This window comes from Geotrypetes seraphini, chromosome 4, assembly GCF_902459505.1.
Source record: "Geotrypetes seraphini chromosome 4, aGeoSer1.1, whole genome shotgun sequence".
Lineage (NCBI taxonomy): Eukaryota > Metazoa > Chordata > Amphibia > Gymnophiona > Dermophiidae > Geotrypetes > Geotrypetes seraphini.
This window is the reverse complement of record NC_047087.1, coordinates 268,525,780-268,544,137: the sequence shown is the minus strand read 5'-3', so window position 1 is coordinate 268,544,137 and position 18,358 is coordinate 268,525,780. Positions and strand designations below refer to the sequence as shown.

The 18,358-nt window shown below is 41.8% G+C and overlaps 1 protein-coding gene across 8 annotated transcripts in view; it reads left to right on the top strand.

Moving 5' to 3' along the window:
* Window positions 1-18,077, top strand: part of PPP2R2D (protein phosphatase 2 regulatory subunit Bdelta) — a 150,033-nt gene extending 131,956 nt beyond the window's left edge. For 7 of the 8 annotated variants that reach the window (XM_033942625.1, XM_033942627.1, XM_033942629.1 and 4 more), the window contains one exon: window positions 16,076-16,355. In XM_033942625.1, the coding sequence (XP_033798516.1) occupies window positions 16,076-16,355 (280 nt within the window). Of the gene's footprint in view, window positions 1-16,075 lie in introns of all 8 variants that reach the window. The other variant, XM_033942624.1, reaches the window with a different exon arrangement.
* The last annotated feature ends 281 nt before the right edge of the window (window positions 18,078-18,358 follow it).

Genomic DNA, 18,358 nt, shown 5'->3' with positions numbered 1-18,358 from the left:
CTAATAGGACATCATTACCCTTATCCATGAGTTTACAGCAGTCGTCAATTATGTTGAGCATAATTTCAGTACTGTGGAATTTTCTGAATCCCAATTGGAAAATGGATAGGGCTCATTCTTTGTCGATGAAGTATGTAGTTGAGTTAGTACTGTTTTTTTTTCCAGGATCTTGGAGACGAAGAGTAGATTGGAGACTGGTCTAAAGTTGCCAGGCATGTTAGGGTCAAATGTGGGGTTTTTTTCAGGATCAGTCTAATGACCACTGACTTCCAGTTTGCAGGCACTAAGTTTATTTGTAGAGAAGCGTTGATGAGAGGAAGGATGGTGTCTACAAAGACGTCTTTCACAGTCACTAGGAGGTGTGATGGACAGGGTCTAGAATGGATCCAGAAGGGTGAATAGTGTCTAGTATTTTGGTGATGTCATCATGGGACACATTCTCAAAGTGAGTTAGGTTCCTAATTGTAATTTTAATTATCTTGTCTGAGTCAAGAGGGGATGATGGATTCGAGGTGAGACCATATTTTATCTACTTTGTCAGCAAAGTAGTCTGAGAGCGTTTTGCTGTCGAGTTCAGTAGTAAGGCATCAGTTGTCTCCTTGTGAAGTTGGGTGGGACTTGGATGATGACCAATCCTGATGGCTTATGACGATTGATTCCCAAAGGTGATCAAGGCACTCTTGGTGCTGATTTATCCCCAATGTCCACTGTAGATCCGGGATGCAAGGAGACCAATTTTCCAATGCTATAGCCAATGGACTGGACTTACCTGTGCTGTTTTTCATGGCCACATAGCCCTCTTTTGGACTTAAGAGGGATCATGGTTGGGCTCCAGGCAATATTTATAAGTATCCACTATGGATATGATCCTGTTGCATTGAGTACACGTCTAAAATCCACTGGGGGTTCTGTATTGAAAAGGTTTTTAAAAAAATTGCTTCACATTTACCCATTCTATCACTCAGGATTTTGTAGGCACCTATCATATCCATGCTCAGCCCAGTGGCGTACCAAGGGGGGGCGGGAGGGGCGGTCCGCCCCGGGTGCCAGCCCTGAGGGGGTGCTCCCGGCCTTGCCGTTCAGTCCCCCCCATCCCCAAAGGACCGCTCGCCCCCCTGGCCTCCCCGCACCACCTATGAAGCAGCCGCAGCAGGATCGCGATGTCAGCGATCCCTGAGCTGCTTGGGCGCTGCTTCCTGCGCCGCGGTTCTGCCCCCTCCTCTGACGTCAGAGGAGGGGCGGGACCGCGGCGCAGGAAGCAGCGCCTAAGCAGCGCAGGGATCGCTGACGTCGCGATCCTGCTGCGGCTGCTTCATAGGTGGTGCGGGGAGGCCAGGGGGGCGAGCGGTCCTTCGGGGTGGGTCAGGACATCAGGCCTTCAGGGTGGGGCGGGCAGGCAGGCTTTCAAGGGGGGGGGGTGACAGGCAGGAAGGCAGGCCTTCAAGGGGGGACAGACTTCAAGGGGGGGATAGGCAGACCTTCAAGGGGGGAGGCAGGCCTTCAAGGGGGGGGACAGTCCTTCGGGGGGGTGCAGACCTTCGGGGGGGGTGCAGACCTTCGGGGGGGGTGCAGACCTTAAAGGGGGAGGGACAGGCCTTTAAGGGGGGGCAGGCAGGCCTTCAAGGGGGGACAGGCCTACAAGGGGGTGGGACAGGCCTTCAAGGGGGGGGACATGCCTTCAAGGGGGGTGCAGGCCTTCGGGGGGTGCAGACCTTCAAGGGTGTGTAGGCCTTCAAGGGGAGGGGACAGGCCTTCAAGGGGAGGATAGGCAGGCAGGCCTTCAAGGGGGGGCAGGCCTACAAGGGGGGGGACAGGCCTACAAGTGGGTGGGACAGGCCTTCAAGGGGAGGGGACAGGCCTTCAAGGGGAGGGGACAGGCCTTCAAGGGGGGGATAGGCAGGCAGGCCTTCAAGGGGGGACAGGCCTTCAAAGGGGGGACAGGCCTACAAGGGTGTGGGAGAGGCCTTCAAGGGGGGTGCAGGCCTTCAAGGGGGGACAGGCAGACCTTTAAGGGGGGACAGGCCTTTTGGGGGGGACCCTGGTTTAGAAGTACACGGAGGGAAGAGGGTGTTCAAAGAGACGTGCATATGCCAAACTTTGGGGGGGGGAAGAAATAATGGGTCTGAAAATAGAGGAGAGGGAGAGAGATGATGGACCATGGGATTTAGGGAGGGAAGGAACAGAAAGGGAGAGAAATTGGACACAAGGGATGGTGTGGAGGAGGGATAGAGATACTGGATAGGAGGGTAATTGGGAAAAGAAAGGGAGAGATGGTGGACCCTGGGGTGGTAGGGAAGGAGGGAGAGATGCCGGATGAAAGGGTAGTTAAGAAAAGGTGGATCTGTGAAGGGAGATGAAAAAAAGGAAAGATACCAGACTTCCTGGGGAGGGAAGGGAAATGGAAAGGGAGGACAGAGTTGGCAGATGGATGGTTAGCATGCAGAAAGAAGAAAGAAGGAGACCCTGGCAAGCAAGTTATCAGAAGAAAACCAGAGCCTTGGACCAACAAGATTTGAAATATAACAAGACAACAAAAGGTAGAAAAATTAATTTTATTTTCTGTTTTGTGATTACAATACGTCAGATTTGAAATGTGTATCTTGCCAGAGCTGGTGTTGGACTGCAAACGTGAGCTAGGATTTAACAGAGAGAGGAAAAGTCCTTTTTGTTTCTTTATTTTATTTACACCACAGCGCCAGTGTGGTTAGGAGAAGCCAAAGGGGGTGGAAAAGCTATAAAACCCACCAGGAGTTTTGAAAAAAATCACCCAACTGGGCAGGAAAATCGAATTGAAAAACCAATTCAATAGGCTGAATCGAATCAAAATTTTTTTTCCTGAATCTGGCAGCATTAGTTTGCGCTACTGTCTTAGACTTTGGGACCTGGGATTGGGGAAAGATGGCATCCTCAGTACTTTATAATGCAAGTGAAACGAGGATTTGGTCAGAGTTTTGAAGGGTCTGCAGAAAAAAAATATTGTATAGGCCGGGGACATGAGACTGCAGGAAATGGGAACTTTTCTTCCTTCTATTTTTGTGAATGGAAAGGCTGAGGATGTCAGAGAGTTCAGTTAAAATATGTGCTTTATAAGAAAATATAATAATGTGTTTTATAAAGTTTATAGCATAGCTGGCCTACCCAGTGAGGTGTTCCTAGTGGTGGTGGTGGCAGCATGTCAATGTGTTGAGAGGAAGAGGTGGTCTGGGAAATTCTGCTGAGCAAACTCCGGGCCCATTTCCACCCCCCAGTTAGTCCACTCCACTCAACTGGTTCACACACTGTGGGTCTTTGGGTGTTGTTTTGGAATCTCTTCCAGTGGTTTATCAGTATCTCCTTCTGGTCCAAGGAAGGAAACTTTGTTATCCTTAGCATTGACCTACAGAATATATTTGTAACAGTGCTGCTTGTGTGGCATTAGGCTATGTAGTGATCGAAAGAAAAAAACAGACCTTTGCACATTTTTGCACTATATGGTGGGTGTATGAGGAGATTCACATTTCCTGCACAGCTAAGTCCATGTGAAGTTACCTTGTGCTGTATTTGACATCTAGCAAGGTCTCTGATTGAAAGGAAAGATCTAAACTTAAAAATGAAGTGGCCAGAAGTTATGGTAAAAGCAGATAGTGTAGCTGGTTTTAAGAAAGATTTGGACAAATTCCTGGAGGAAAAGTCCATAATCTGTTGTTAAGACACGGGGGAAGTATCTGCTTGCCCTGGATCGGTAGCATGGAATGTTGCTACTCTTTGGGTTTTGACCAGGTATTAGTGTCCTGGATTGGCTACCATGAGAATGGGCTACTGGGCATGATGGACCATTGGTCTGACCCAGTTAGGCTATTCTTATGTTATGTTCTCATCTGAAGGGGCCTTTGTTTTCACTTCTTATTTTAATGTATTTTTTTTCTGGGAACTTATCAGTGTTTTTTATAATGGGAACAAAAATGGAAGAGAATTAATGTGTGTGGGATGAGGGGGTAACTAATTTCTTCAGCTAAATAATTCAATCCACCTCAAACAGACATAGGAGAACTCACGCACCATTCACACACCCTCCAACCAAAAACGTCAAAAGAAAAAAACTGTTCGACAACCTCCTAGCCATTCGAGCTGCAACACTCGACCCCCAACTCTACAACCAATTGACATCGACCACAGACTGCAAAATCTTCAAAAAGAAATAAAAACCCTTCTATTCAAAAAACACATAAAACCGAACTAACACAATCAGAACTGTCCCAAGCATCACCTGCAACTACTCCATATGTACTTCTGATGTCATGACAATTCAGACATAATTTATGCTATGTTATGTTTGGAATATAAGAAAATTTTCACTGCCTGTTTCTATTCTGACCATTTATTCTGTTTCATGGTCATTACAAAAAATATTTTTTTACATGGGGGGGGGTGTCAAAAAATGATGGGCCCCGGGTGCCACATACCCTAGGTACGCCACTGGCTCAGCCATTTCTTTTCCAAGCTGAAGAGCCCTAAACTCTGAACATTTCCTCATAAGATAGGAGTTCCATCCTCATAATCAATCATTTTGGGCACCCTTCTTTGAACCTTTTCTGATTTCACTATATCATTTTTTTAAATACAGCACCCAGTATTGCAGACAATACTCAAGGAAAGGTTACACTATGGAGTCATAGAGGCATCATAATAGTCATCTTATTTTCCATTTCCTAATTTATAGCATTTTGGTTGCTTTTTTGGCTGCTGCCACAAACTGAACAGAAAATTTCAACATTTTGTTCACAATGACACTAGATCTTTTTCTTAGGTTCCACTTCAGGTGTCCCCACCCAGCATCAAGTAACTACGATTTGGAATATTATTTCCTCTGTGCATCACTTTGCATTTCTGTGCATTGAATTTCATCTGCCATTTGGATGCTCAGCATTCCAATTCCCTAAGGTCCTCCTGCAATTTATCATAGTATTCAATTTTTAACAAACAATTTTAAATTTGCAGGTGTCAAAACTGTTCAATTACCTTACTCATCTTTCCCATTTCCAGATTATTTTATATTGAATAGCACCAGTGCTAGTACAGATCTCTGGGACACTGTACTATTCTTCCTCACTGAGGGAAATGGCCATTCAATTTTACCTAAATCAGTTCCTAATCAACAACAGAACATTGCCTTCTATCCTATAGCTTTTACATTTTCTCAGGATTCTCATGAGGGATTTGGTTAAAAACTTTCAGAAAGTCTATATGTATCAGATCAACCAGATCATCTTATGTACCTAGCTAAAGAAGATCTCTATGAATTCCTCCTTACAAACTTGGCAACTGGCGCCTACAATCTTCTAGATGGTGATGTCAATCTACATCTCGAGCAGGAAGAGAATTCCAATGTTGCAGATCTACTTTCCTTCCTCACAGCTCTAGGCTTTTCTACCTCCAACTAAAACTCACAGGAAAGGTCACCACTTGACAGCGACGAGGGGAGGATCCAAGATGGCTGCACGCTAGGTCTGGCGTCTCTTACCTCTCCCGAGGGGCCGGTTAACTCCTTGATATTCTTCATATATTTGAATCCTCTATGGAGCTTTTTGCGTCCTGATGCCGCATACCAAAAGGAAGGGGGTTCTGAGAACGGCTTCCTCCCAGCTCAGAACCTCTACGCCGGTACAACAACAAACCCTGGAGAGGTTTCTGAGCCAGCTTACAACCTCGGAACCGAGAGAAGAGGGCCCTGCTGCAAGTCTGGACGATGGAGCGTCCAGCTTCCTAGGGCATGAAATTTCACTGTCCTCTCCGGTATCCAGCGTACCGCCGTGTCCAACGTCAACGCGGGTTGCCCCGACAGATTCCAGGGGCGGAAGTCGCGGACCTGGACTTGAGTTTGGAGGAAGGATCGCCCGCGGGAAGGACAGTTGAGCAACTGATTTTGGGAGCCCCAGCGAGTTCATCGCTGCTTCAGACTCCCCCGGTGGTAACTCTAGAGACCATTTGGCAGGCCTTGCAGAGCCTCGACAGCAAGCTTACAGGATCAACATTAGAGGTACTTAATCTCTCAGAGAAAGTGGATAATTTATCTAAAATAATTCAACAAACTAAACATGACTCTGCTGAACAAATAACCTGTGTTAAATCTGAAGTTAAAGACTTAAAGGCAATAACATCAACGTTGGTTAAAGATAAGACATATGTGCATACTAAATTGGAACAATTTGAGAATTTTAATAGGAGACTAAATTTACGAATACTAAATTTTCCAAAATCACTGACATTAAATCCTCTTGACTACTTTAAAAAATATCTGATCGAAATTCTTAAAATTCCTCAACAATCTATTCCTCCCATAAATAAAATTTATTATATTCCTACTGCTATGACTAAGGCTGATGAAGGAGGAAATTTGGTGGTGGAAAAAAATTTGACTGCAATGTTAGAGGAATCCCTTTCTGATGTTAAGGAAAGGGGAACGCTCTTAGTCTCCTTGGTATTTGAACAAGACCTAAACCTTATAATGAAACTTTACTTTCAGAATTTAAATCAAGAATTTTCAGGACAAAGAATTTGGATTTATCCTGATGTATCTAAGACAACACAGGACCGCAGAAAAGAATTCCTTTCTATGCGTGATGAGACTAAAAGTTTGGGGGCTTCCTTTCTTTTGGCATACCCTTGTAAATTTTGATTCGATATTTGGGGATTAAGTACACTTTCTTTTTACCATCACAATTGAGTCTTTCTAGACCTTAAATGCTTGAGGTACCTGATTGTAAAACCGCTTAGATAACCTTGATAGGCGGTATATAAAATCCTAATAATAATAATAATAATAATTAAAAAGATCTCTAAAGATAAGTAATGTATATGATCTGTTGGATTTATGATAAGTGGGGTTGTTTAACGTAGTCAGCTTTCTGATAAAAGTTTTTTGATTTTATTTCTCTCCATGGAATGTATTGGATCCCTCCTCCTTTTTTCTTGATTTTGAGGTCTAAGAAGGATGATAATTCAAATGCCGCATTTATAATTTTGTTCATTATGTTGTTATTTCCTATCTGTATTTCTTTAACAAGTCTATTACTTGTGATAATTTTCAAATCAATTTAAAAAAAAAAAAAAGGAAAGGTCACCACTTAGATCTGATCACATTTCTTTCCAATGTTCCAACTACTCCCAGTGTAAGTTTTAAAGGTGAAACCTGGGCTAATACCCCCTGGTCAGACCACCTTTTGTGTAATTTTGAATTACTCTGGTTCAAAAAACAACCCAAAAAGAAATCAAGGACCACTCATAAAGAGAAAATGATATGGACAAGAGGTCACACTATAGCTTAATATCCATCCCTGACTTAGACCCAAATTTCATCCTAGACTGTAAAAATTTCAGCAATCAGGTTCTAAACGACATTGCACCATTGAAAGCTTGTAAGAAAAGACACCGTTTATTAGCTAGCTGGTTTGATGCAGATCTATCAGCATTAAAACGAGAAGTACGTAAACTAGAAAGAATATGGTGTAAATCAGGAAAAGATAATGACAGATACACTTGGCGACTAAAAGTCAGAGTACAAAACAATGATTAAAGAAAAGCGCAGTAAACATTATTCCCAAACAATTAACTCCTTTACTGAATAGCAAAGAACTCTTCAGAATAGTCAATTCCTTATTTGGTATTAACCTACACAAATGCTCCCATACAGATCTCCCACCCTCTACAGCAAACCTTGCTGACCACTTCGCCACAAAAATTCGTAACTAGAAAACGTCTCTTGTAGCTACTAGCACAGACCTGTCAATTAATCTACCTGCTCTAGGAAATGAAGGCTCAACTGCTGACATTATCTGGAATCATTTTGAAAACCCAGACTGGAACCAATTTCTTAAGCTCTACTCTAAATATGCAAAATCCAACTGCCTACTAGACAACTGTCCTCCTCCGATTATCATGAAAAAAGCCCCCTTCCCATTCAAAGCTGAACTCTTCACCTGGGTCTCTCTTTGCCTGTCCACTGGCTACTTCCCGTCAGAACTCAGCCACATTCTGGTGATTCCTATTATCAAAAACTCCCAAGGAACCAGTCTCTTCAGTTTCCAATTACAGACCCATCACCAACATACCTCTTTTCCTTAAACTAATGGAAGGTCTAGTTAATCTTGACCTCATGAAACATTTAGAGAAGTTCAACATTCTACAAGACTCTCAGTCAGGATTTCGCACAAACTACAGTACAGAAACCGTCTTAGCGTTGCTGACCGATCACCTCTTCCATTTGTTTTCTCTGGGAAAAAGCGCATTGATACTCCAGTTTGACTTAAGCCGTGCCTTTGACCTTGCCGACCATGACATTCTGCTCAGATGCCATGATTCTATTGACATTTCTGGACAGGTACTAACCTGGTTCACAGGTTTTCTAAAAAACCGCACCTACCAAGTCCACTGTGACAGAACCTTCTACCAATCTTGATGCAATCCCATCAGAGTTCCACAGGGCTCCCCTCTCTCTCCTTCTCTATTCAACGTCTACATGGCACCATTGGGACATATGTTATCTGACTTAAAACTGAAATCATTCATATATGCAGATGACATTACAATTATCATCCCCATAACCTCAGTGACACAAGAAATTGAACAATTCACCTCATCTGTTTTCACTAAGGTAGAGCAATGGACCACATAATTCAAACTAAAATTGAACCCTGAAAAAAACAAGCTCTTCCTGCACGCTCTAACCACAAGCTAACAAATACCTCTTTGAAATTAAATGGGCTAATTTACCCAATCAACCCTGCCATCAAAGTCCTTGGAGTCATCCTGAACCGATACCTGACTTTTGAAGACCATACCAATACTCAGGTCAAAAAATGTTTTAGCATCCTCTGGAAACTCCGTACCATCATACACTTTCGACTTCTCTCCTTTCGCTTGCTAGTTCAGTCTCTAATCTTAAGCACCTTAGATTACTACAATATCATATACCTGGGATCCTTTAAGAAGACCATCAAGCACCTGAGACTCATCGAGAATACTGCCGTTCGTCTCATCTATGGTCTCAAAAAGTCAGATCATGTAAGCCCGTTCTACAGAAAACTTCACTGGTTGCCGATGGGAGGCAAGGGTCATCTTCAAGTTTGCCTGCCTCTGCTTCAAAACCATAACAGGCTTATCTCCAATCTACATGTCACACCACTTTGTATTCCCAAGCACCATTCGCACACGCAATGCCTATCTGTTTGCCTTCCCCTCCCTAAAGGGTTGTATCTACAAGAGATTCCTTGATAAAACACTTTCATTCCAAGCAGGCAAATGGAATAAATGCCTAATCACCCTCATTTCAAATACACCATCCTACCAATCCTTTAGGAAATCAATTAAAATCTATCTCTTTGATAAATTTCTCTGACTCCTTCCTGCCTTGTTGTACCTCTGAAATACTTGTTGTATCCCTGATACCAATGTAATTTGAAAATATTCTCTGTAACATTGCTGTCTATGTACAGTCTCTTCCACTGGTTGGCACAAAAAAGCCCTTTCATTAATCTTTTCCATCTGAAAGCACATTGTTTCCTTGCTGCCACCAAAATGTTCTTAATTTGTAAGGCAGATTCAAGGAGGGAATGGCCAGAAAATTTGTGAGGCAAGTTCTCCCTCGGCTGAACCCATGCTGACTTCATCTCATTAAATCATACTTGTCTATGTGTTCCACAATTTTATTTTTTATAATTGTATCTACCATTTTGCCCGGCACTGAAGTGAGGCTTACTGGTCTGTAATTTCCCAGATCTCTCCTGGAGCCCTTTTTAAAAATCTGTGTAATGTTGGCCACCCTCCAATCTTCAGGTACTACAGACAATTTTAGCAAAAGGTTACAGATCACTAACAGCAGGCCAGCAATTTCATTTTTGAGTTTTTTTTAATACCCTGGGTTGTATACCATCTGATCCTGGTGATTTATCATTTTTTAACTTGTCGATTTGGCTCAGTACATCTTCCAGATTCACCGAGATTTCTTTCAGTTCCTCCGTCCGCATCATCACCCTTGAAAACCATTTCCGGTTTAGGTAGATCTCTTACATCTTCTTCCATAAAGGCTGAAGCAAAGAATTCATTCAGTCTTTCCGCTATGGCCTTATCCTCCCTGAGCGCTCCCTTCGCTCCTTGATCATCCATTGGTCCCACAGTTTCCCTCACAGGTTTTCTGCTTCTGATGTACCTAAAAAAATTGCTATGAGTTTTTGCCTCTTTTGCAAGTTTCTCTTAATATTCTTTCATAGCTATCTTTATCAATGCTTTTCATCTAACTTGCCAGTGCTTGTGTTTCTTCTTATTTTCTTCATTCGGATCTTTCCATTCTTTAAAGGATGTTTTTTTGGTCCTAATAGCCTCTTTCACTTCACCTTTTAACCACGCTGGCTCTCGTTTCCTCTTCTTTCCACCTTTGCTAATACGTGGAATACATCTGGTCTGGGCTTCCACGATGGTATTTTTAAATAACATCCAGCCAAAGACAATGATTTTTCAAGTTTCAAGTTTATTAGGATTTTATGTACCGCCTATCAAGGTTATCTAAGCGGTTTTTACAATCAGGTACTCAAGCATTTTCCCTCTCTGTCCCGGTGGGCTCACAATCTATCTAACGTACCTGGGGCTATAGAGGATTAAGTGACTTGCCCAGGGTCACAAGGAGCAGCGCGGGGTTTGAACCCACAACCCCAGGGTGCTGAGGCTGTAGATCCAACCACTGCACCACACACGACGCCATGGTACAGTTCCGAAAGTTCGAACACCTGGCCAGGCCTAGTCTGCAGTTCCGAAACACATGGCTCATCCATATCAGAACATGTGATTGCATTTAACCGGAGTGAACGTAACGTGAGAAAATGGCGGTTGGACCTATAACATCTGTGCACATAAGCGGATTGTGTGCTTATCAGAAGTGCAATTATCCAGAGTTTCCGTCCATAGACTAATGTAAAAAAACGGATAACCGAAGCATGCTCTTAAAAGGATTGCTCATCTATCTACTTACTGCAAAGAAAACATTTGGAATCTCAACCTGCTTTTTTAGATCCAGATCTTGAGACTAATGTTCAAAATGTTTCTGATATTTTGGGGACCTCTGAAATAGAGTTGGTGGCATTGTCACTTGATCAAAAGTGACTTCTATGAAAAAATATATATATATGTATGTATTTTTTTTTTTTTTTTTTAAAGAAAAGGTATGTTCTTCCTTGGGTTTCCAGGTCAAGAGTGTTTCCTTATATGACTAAAGAAATCCATGAAATAACAGCCAGTTTAAGTATCAGAAAACTTATCTAAATGAGAGCCCTTTTATTTTTAAAATGTCCATGTAGATGTTTAATTAAATGGAAGTTGGTCAAATATCTATTTTGAACCTTTTCGACTCTGCTTTTCTGAACAGCAAGATGATGGACTCCAGTTAAGAGTAGCCACAATAGATCTACACTAATAGTAATTACTGGTATGTCTTGTGCTGTTAGCTTACTTTAGGACACCTTTTACAAAGCTGCAGTAGCGAGTACCAGCATGGCAAGTGCGACACAGCCCATAGGAATCAAATGGGCTGTATTGCATTTGCCATGTGTTGAATCCCTACCATAGCTTTGTAAAAAAGGAACATTAGTGTGTTATAATTAGATAATTTGTTTATCTTGGATTGCTTGTGTTTTTCTACTTGTTCGCCTTCCTGCTTTGTCATAGACTTGAAAGGATAACTTATTTCTGTAATGGTTAATTTTGGCTTTTCCTTTTGATCAGTATTTCTGTGGTAGATATGTAGAATAGTCTCCCAATAGAGGGAGTGGAGACAAGACTGTGTCTGAATTTAAGAAAGCTTGGGACAGGCATGTGGGATTTTATTGTTTTATTGGAATTGCAGATAAAAATAAAATTGAAAAAGTAGTGCATATGTTTTTTAACATGAGTTATATAAGCATCAATATGAGAAGTCCCTCAGCACTAGATTAAAACAAACCCTTACCTAATTTTTAGAACAGTCTTCACAGGTGTTTTGTTGTTTTTTTTTCTTTGACCCCAACAAACTTGGCATTCTAGTGGCAAAGTGTGCAGTACTCCCCCGAAGAATGAAACCCCCACAAATTTTGAAAAACCGCAAATACAGTTAAAAGGCAGGAGATGGCAGCTGGGGCGCTGGCAGGTACAAAATCGCTCGAGGCAGGAAAGGGCAGCTGCGGCGCCAGCGAGTGCAAAATCACTCGCGGTATGCTCCAACCGCCTCTTCCTGTTGTTTAAAGTCAGCCTACACCAATCAGGAGTTGCTTTGACACACAGCTCCTGATTGGTGTAGCTTGAATTTAGTACAGGGAGAGGCGGTCGAAGAATACCGCAAATTAGTGAGGCCACATTTCGCAAATTCGCGGGGGAACACTGTATACCATCTGATTAGCTAATGAACTATATTCAGCATTATAATGAGCAGATTGCATTCCTTTTTTAAATATAATCAAGCTTCATCAGGTATGAGCCACCACTATTACAGTAACTGTTAGTATCTTCTTCACTAAAAAGTTTAAACAAAATAGTTATTGGTCTCCACTTTATCTCTTGACAACACAAAGCTGCCTGGGTCAATCTTCAGTAGCAGAAAGTAGTGCTGCCTGATTCAGGAAAAAAATTTTGATTCGATTCAGCCTATTTGAATCGATTGTTTTATTTATTTATTTATTTATTTATTTTTATTCGATTTTCCTGCCCAATTGGGTGGGTTTTTTCAAACATCCTGGTGGGTTTATTTTTATATCCTCTTCACCCCTTTTATAGCTTCTTCACTCCCTTTGCCTTCTCCTACTAACACTGGCACTGGTATAAACAAAAAAGACTTTTCCTCTCTCTGTTAAATCCTAGCTCATGGTCTAACATCAGCTCTGGCAGTATACACATTTCAAATCTGACACATTGTAATCACAAAATAGAAAATAAAATTATTTTTTCTACCTTTTTATTGTCTAGTCCAGGGGTGTCAAAGTCCCTCCTCAAGGGCTGCAATCCAGTTGGGTTTTCAGGATTTCCCCAATGAATATGCATGAGATCTATGTGCATGCACTGCTTTCAATCCATATTCATTTGGGAAATCCTGAAAACCCAACTAGATTGCAGCCCTCAAGGAGGGACTTTGAGATCCCTGATTAGTCATTATTCAAATCATGTTTGTCCCAGGCTATGATTGTCTTCTGATAACTCGCTTGCCAGGGTCTCCTGCCCATTTGTCATTTCCTTCTTTCTCTGTGCTAACCATCCATCTTCCATCTCTGTCCTCCCCTTCCGTTTCCTTTCCCTCACCCGGAGGTCTGGCATCTTTCCTTTTTTTTTTATCTCCATTCCCGCAGCTGCAGCGATGGACCCCACCATCCCCAGATCCACAATCTCTTCTTTTCTCAACTACCCTTTCATCCAGCATCTCTCCCTCCTCTTCCCAACTACTCTCCTATCCAGTATCTTTATCCCCGTCCACACCATCCCTTGTGTCCAACTTCTTTCCCTTTCTGTTCCTTCCCTCCCTAAATCCCATTGTCCACCATCTCTCTTCCTCTCCTATTTTTAGAGCCATTATTTCTTCCCCCCCTCGTCCGGCATACTCCCCTTCCCTCCCTCCTTCCATGTACTTCTACACCAGGGCCCTCTTCCTTGAAGGCCGGCACCCCCCCTCAAGCCCTGTATATAACCCCCTGGTCTTATATTTACCTAATTAGTTTCAAGTTTATTAAAAATTTGATAAAACACTAATCAAATTCTAAGCGTTTTCCAGTAAAAAATTTTAAAAAGGGTCCAATTAACAAACTATTAATGACATAATTTTACTTACATGAGACAATAGGATAGTGGGGAGAAATACAATTTGAAAGAAAGAGAACAATTAAGGATAATAACATGGGGGAAAGGGAAAAATCAATTTTAGTATAGAAAATGAGCTTGGAAAGTCCCATAGATTACAGCAGCAGAGCAGCCTACAGAGAGGATTGACGGTACTGTAGCGATCCTTGAAGGCTGACATCAGTCTCTGCAGCTGTGGTTCCCTCTGCCGTGGTCCCAACTTCTCCTCTGACGTCAGGGGCAGGATTGCCAGAAGGAATGATAGCTTCGGAGGCAGATGGCAGCCCGCAAGGATCACTACAATACTGGTGATCCTCTCTGCAGGTTGCTTTGCTGCTGTAATTAGGTAAATATAAGAGCCGGAGGCCAGGGGTGAAATCGGACACTGCAGCACTTCCCAACTGACCCTCCCCCCTAAAGCAGGAGCAGCAGAAGCCGGCCTGCTTGAGGGGGGGAGGGTCAGTCACTGACTCGGAGGGGGGGAACGGGGGTGCGATTTTATTTTTTTTAATCGATTCACCCAAAGTGAATCGATTTAAATTGAAAATCGGGCAGCACTAGCAGAAAGTACTTTATTTCAGTCAATCATTACTACTACTACTACTACTTATTTGTATAGAGCAGTTACTAGATGTATGCAGCGCTATGCACATATACAGGTACTTTCTCTATTCCAAGTATATGCACAATCTGTGTCCTTTTGTACCTGGGGCGATAGAGAGTTAAGTGATTTGCCCATGGTCAAATGGAGCTGCAGTGGGAATTGAACCCAGTTCCCCAGGATCTTAGCATACCGCACTAACTATTAGAGTTCATAGGTACCTGGAGTACTGAACAAGATATATTTTTTATATAGTTAACACTTGCATCATCGGATCTGATTACTTCTCAAAAATGAAAAAGATGACTGTAGAATGGACAAATCCTTGTGTACCCGATTCAGTTTGCTGCTGGTCAGTTGGGAAAACAAAATTGCTTACCCATACCAAGTGTTTTCCTCATAACAGGATTAATCAAGCACACAACTCTGCCACCTCCCTCAGAAATATACTTCTCCTTGAACAGAGGAACTTAGTTTAGAGCACTTGAGTACGTGTGTGGGAAGGGCCTTGTATTTCCACTTATTCTGAGCTTTAAGAGCTGTCTGATAATCATCCACTTCTGTGCCCACTGTTTACCAAAATTCTATACAGTGGAACCTTGGTTTATGACAGGGGTGTCCAATGTCGGTCCTCGAGGGCCGCAGTCCAGTCGGGTTTTCAGGATTTCCCAATGAATATGCATTGAAAGCAGTGCATGCAAATAGATCTCATGCATATTCATTGGGGAAATCCTGAAAACCCGACTGGACTGCGGCCCTCGAGGAACGACATTGGACACCCCTGGTTTATGAGCATAATTCATTCCAGAAGCATGCTCGTAAACCAAATTACTCGTATATAAAAGTGAGTTTCCCCATAGGAAGTAAAGGAAACTCGCTTGATACATTCCCACCCACCCCGCGAGGCCAGTGGTGCTGCCCCCCCCCCCCCCCCCCCCCCCCCCGGAGAACCGGCATCGCTCCACACACCCCCCTCCCCTGCTCACGAACCGGCACCGCCCGCACAGCATTCATCCTTACCTCGGAGAGAGCGAGAACCAGAAGGCCTTGAGCATACGCAGATGCTCAAGGCCCAGGCAAGAGGCAGGCACTTCTTTCACTGGCACGTCCTGTGGGCTGCGTGCCGCTGCCAGATGGGGTAAGGTTGAATGCTGTTCGCACAGGGGGCCCCGTTCCCGAGTGGTGGGGGGAGCAATGCCGGTTCTCGTGGGGGTGCTCGCAAATCGAGTCAACACTTGGTTTGTGAGACAAGATTTGCGAGGATGTTTTGCTTGTTTTGCAAAACACTCGCAAACAGCGTTACTCGCAAACTGAACGTTGACTGTATTTAGAAAATGTGGACAGCTCTGCATTGTAGTTAAATTGTAACATTGCACCAGTAGTTCATATATACATGACAGCAAGATTGCTTGCCTATAACATGTGATGTATGTAGCAGTATCCATGGTCAGCTCAAACTTTCTCTGGAGCATATTAATAGCTGCTTGATCAGTGTTCTGTTTGGAAGGACCTTGGCAGTATTATGCACTAGTGTTAGAATGATAGTATTTTAGTAACTTTGCTTTTTCTAATTTGTGGTGGTTTTATATTAAACAGTTCAGATTTTGGTACCAGCCGGTTTATTAATAGAATGTTCCTTCTCTTTTTATACAGTGCTATTATGACTGGTTCCTACAACAATTTTTTCAGAATGTTTGATAGATCTACACGGCGGGATATTACATTGGAAGCATCCAGGGAGAGTAGCAAACCACGTGCCATCTTAAAGCCACGCAAAGTCTGTACAGGTGGCAAGAGGAAGAAAGATGAAATAAGTGTTGACAGTCTAGACTTCAACAAGAAGATCCTACATACAGCATGGCACCCTAAGGAGAACATCATTGCTGTAGCTGCCACCAATAATTTGTATATATTCCAGGACAAAGTTAACTAAAGACGACTTATTTGAGGACAAAGTCTTGTTCTTGCATAATAAGTCTACTTGTTTATCTATAAAAGAAAAAGGCTTTGTTGTCCTCCTAAAGAACATTGATGCACTTACTTTTCTTTATAGAAAAAGGAGACAAGCTGGCCTGGTTTTGAGTTCATGGTATAGTTCTGCCTTCGGTGAGGAGGAGGCACACATTTGTTTTCCGAGTGAAAGCCCACTTGAAGCAGAATTGATGGACAGTGCTCAATAGAGGCCAATACTCAAAATGTATTTATTTAAGTCTGAGCCTTCTTTTCCAGTTTATAGACCAAAAATTGAACACCCGAGGAAAATTGTCATCAAACATGTTATTCCTCTCTTTCTTTGTCTGTCTTTCTCTGCTGTAATATTTGGGCCTTTCAAAACATATATTGTGCTTTATGCCTGTAAACATTCCTTCTCTGGCCTTTATCTAGGCTAAGGTATTTTTACCTTTGAGCACTTAGATAGGTCTTGAGTTGGTTCAGTAGCAGGTTTTCATGTATATTTACTCACTGACTGTATCTATACTCACACCCTCTGGTGTAAACCACTTAATAAAAACAAGCTATAAAAAGTGTTTTTAAATCTGGAAGTATGTATTCAGTCATTTCTTTTTCTTTTATTGCATGTATTGAGATTGTGCAAAATGATTCTGATGGGAAAGTTTTACAAAAGTTTATCCCAAATCATCAATTTTGGCAGCATGATAAACATTTTCATACCGTATGAAATACTTCAAACTCCTGAACTTATTTTACGCAAAACTGCCATTTAGTTTGTTGTTTATATTGTTTTCCTGTAAAAATACTTCATATAATGCACAACTATAAAATTTAAAAGTTGGTATAAAGACATCTTCAGCTTTATTCATAAGAAACCACCTTGGAAATAAGGGAAAATGCAGCAAAAAATGTGCAGTAAAACAGAATTCCGTTTTTAAGTCAAGTAACATATTTGACACAATGACAAACCAGATGTGCATTTTTTTTTTTTTACCTTTTTTAAGTTTGTTTTTTTTGTTTGGGGGGGGTTTGTTTGTTTTATGAAAAATGTTAAATATTTGGTGTAATGGAATATATGCATGGTGAGTTTAACATTGCAATTAAAGAAAGCAATTTAATTTTAACTTGATTATGCCAAACAATTAGCACAACTTAACAAATAGGTTTGACTATTAATTTTAACCCGTTGACACCAGTAGTCAGGATTTCCTGACAACTATGTGCTAATAGAGTGCATTAGTAGCAGCAGCTCTGGATCTGCCGGTGCCAAGTGGTTATTGAATTTATTGAGGATGAAGTCTTTCTGCATCCCTGGTGATATGTAGAAGTATTTCTTACACTCCATTGTTGTTAAATTGAAGGTATGCTATTATGATTGCTAAACCTGAGAAGAATATGCAAGAACAAAATGTGTTGCTCTCCCTCCTCCGCCTTCTAAATTAATGTCCCTAGAGTGCCACTCATGTTCAGAATAAACTAGCAAATCTCTAGTGTTCTAAAACTTGCAATTTTTCTCTTATACTGTATATTGGTTGTGACACTATCTGCAGATCCTGAATTGTGGAACGTCTTGGTCATTTAAGTATAAAATTGACCTTGTTCCTAAAATACATATTAGTACTAATATTACAATGGGATTGTATATACTTGTTCAATTATTTTGACCAAAAAGTTTAATAAATTTTAAATGTGTTTAACTGAATTTACATTGTGTATTTTGACAAATTATTTGTAACATTTGTACCTCAGTCTTTAGCTTTCCTATGTTTGTGTTTTATTAAGCTAGCAAAATTAATTTACCCTCTCTTTTATCACACTGTGCTAAAAACCTCTAGCACAGCTTGAGAAAAGGGGGAATTAATTTTTAGTGGTTAGTAACTAAATATTATTCCAAGTTTTCTGGAGGAGGAAGATTATAGGAAAATGCAGATAAATACTGGCATGATTGAAATTATTTGGTGTGGTTTTTATACTTTAAGTTGG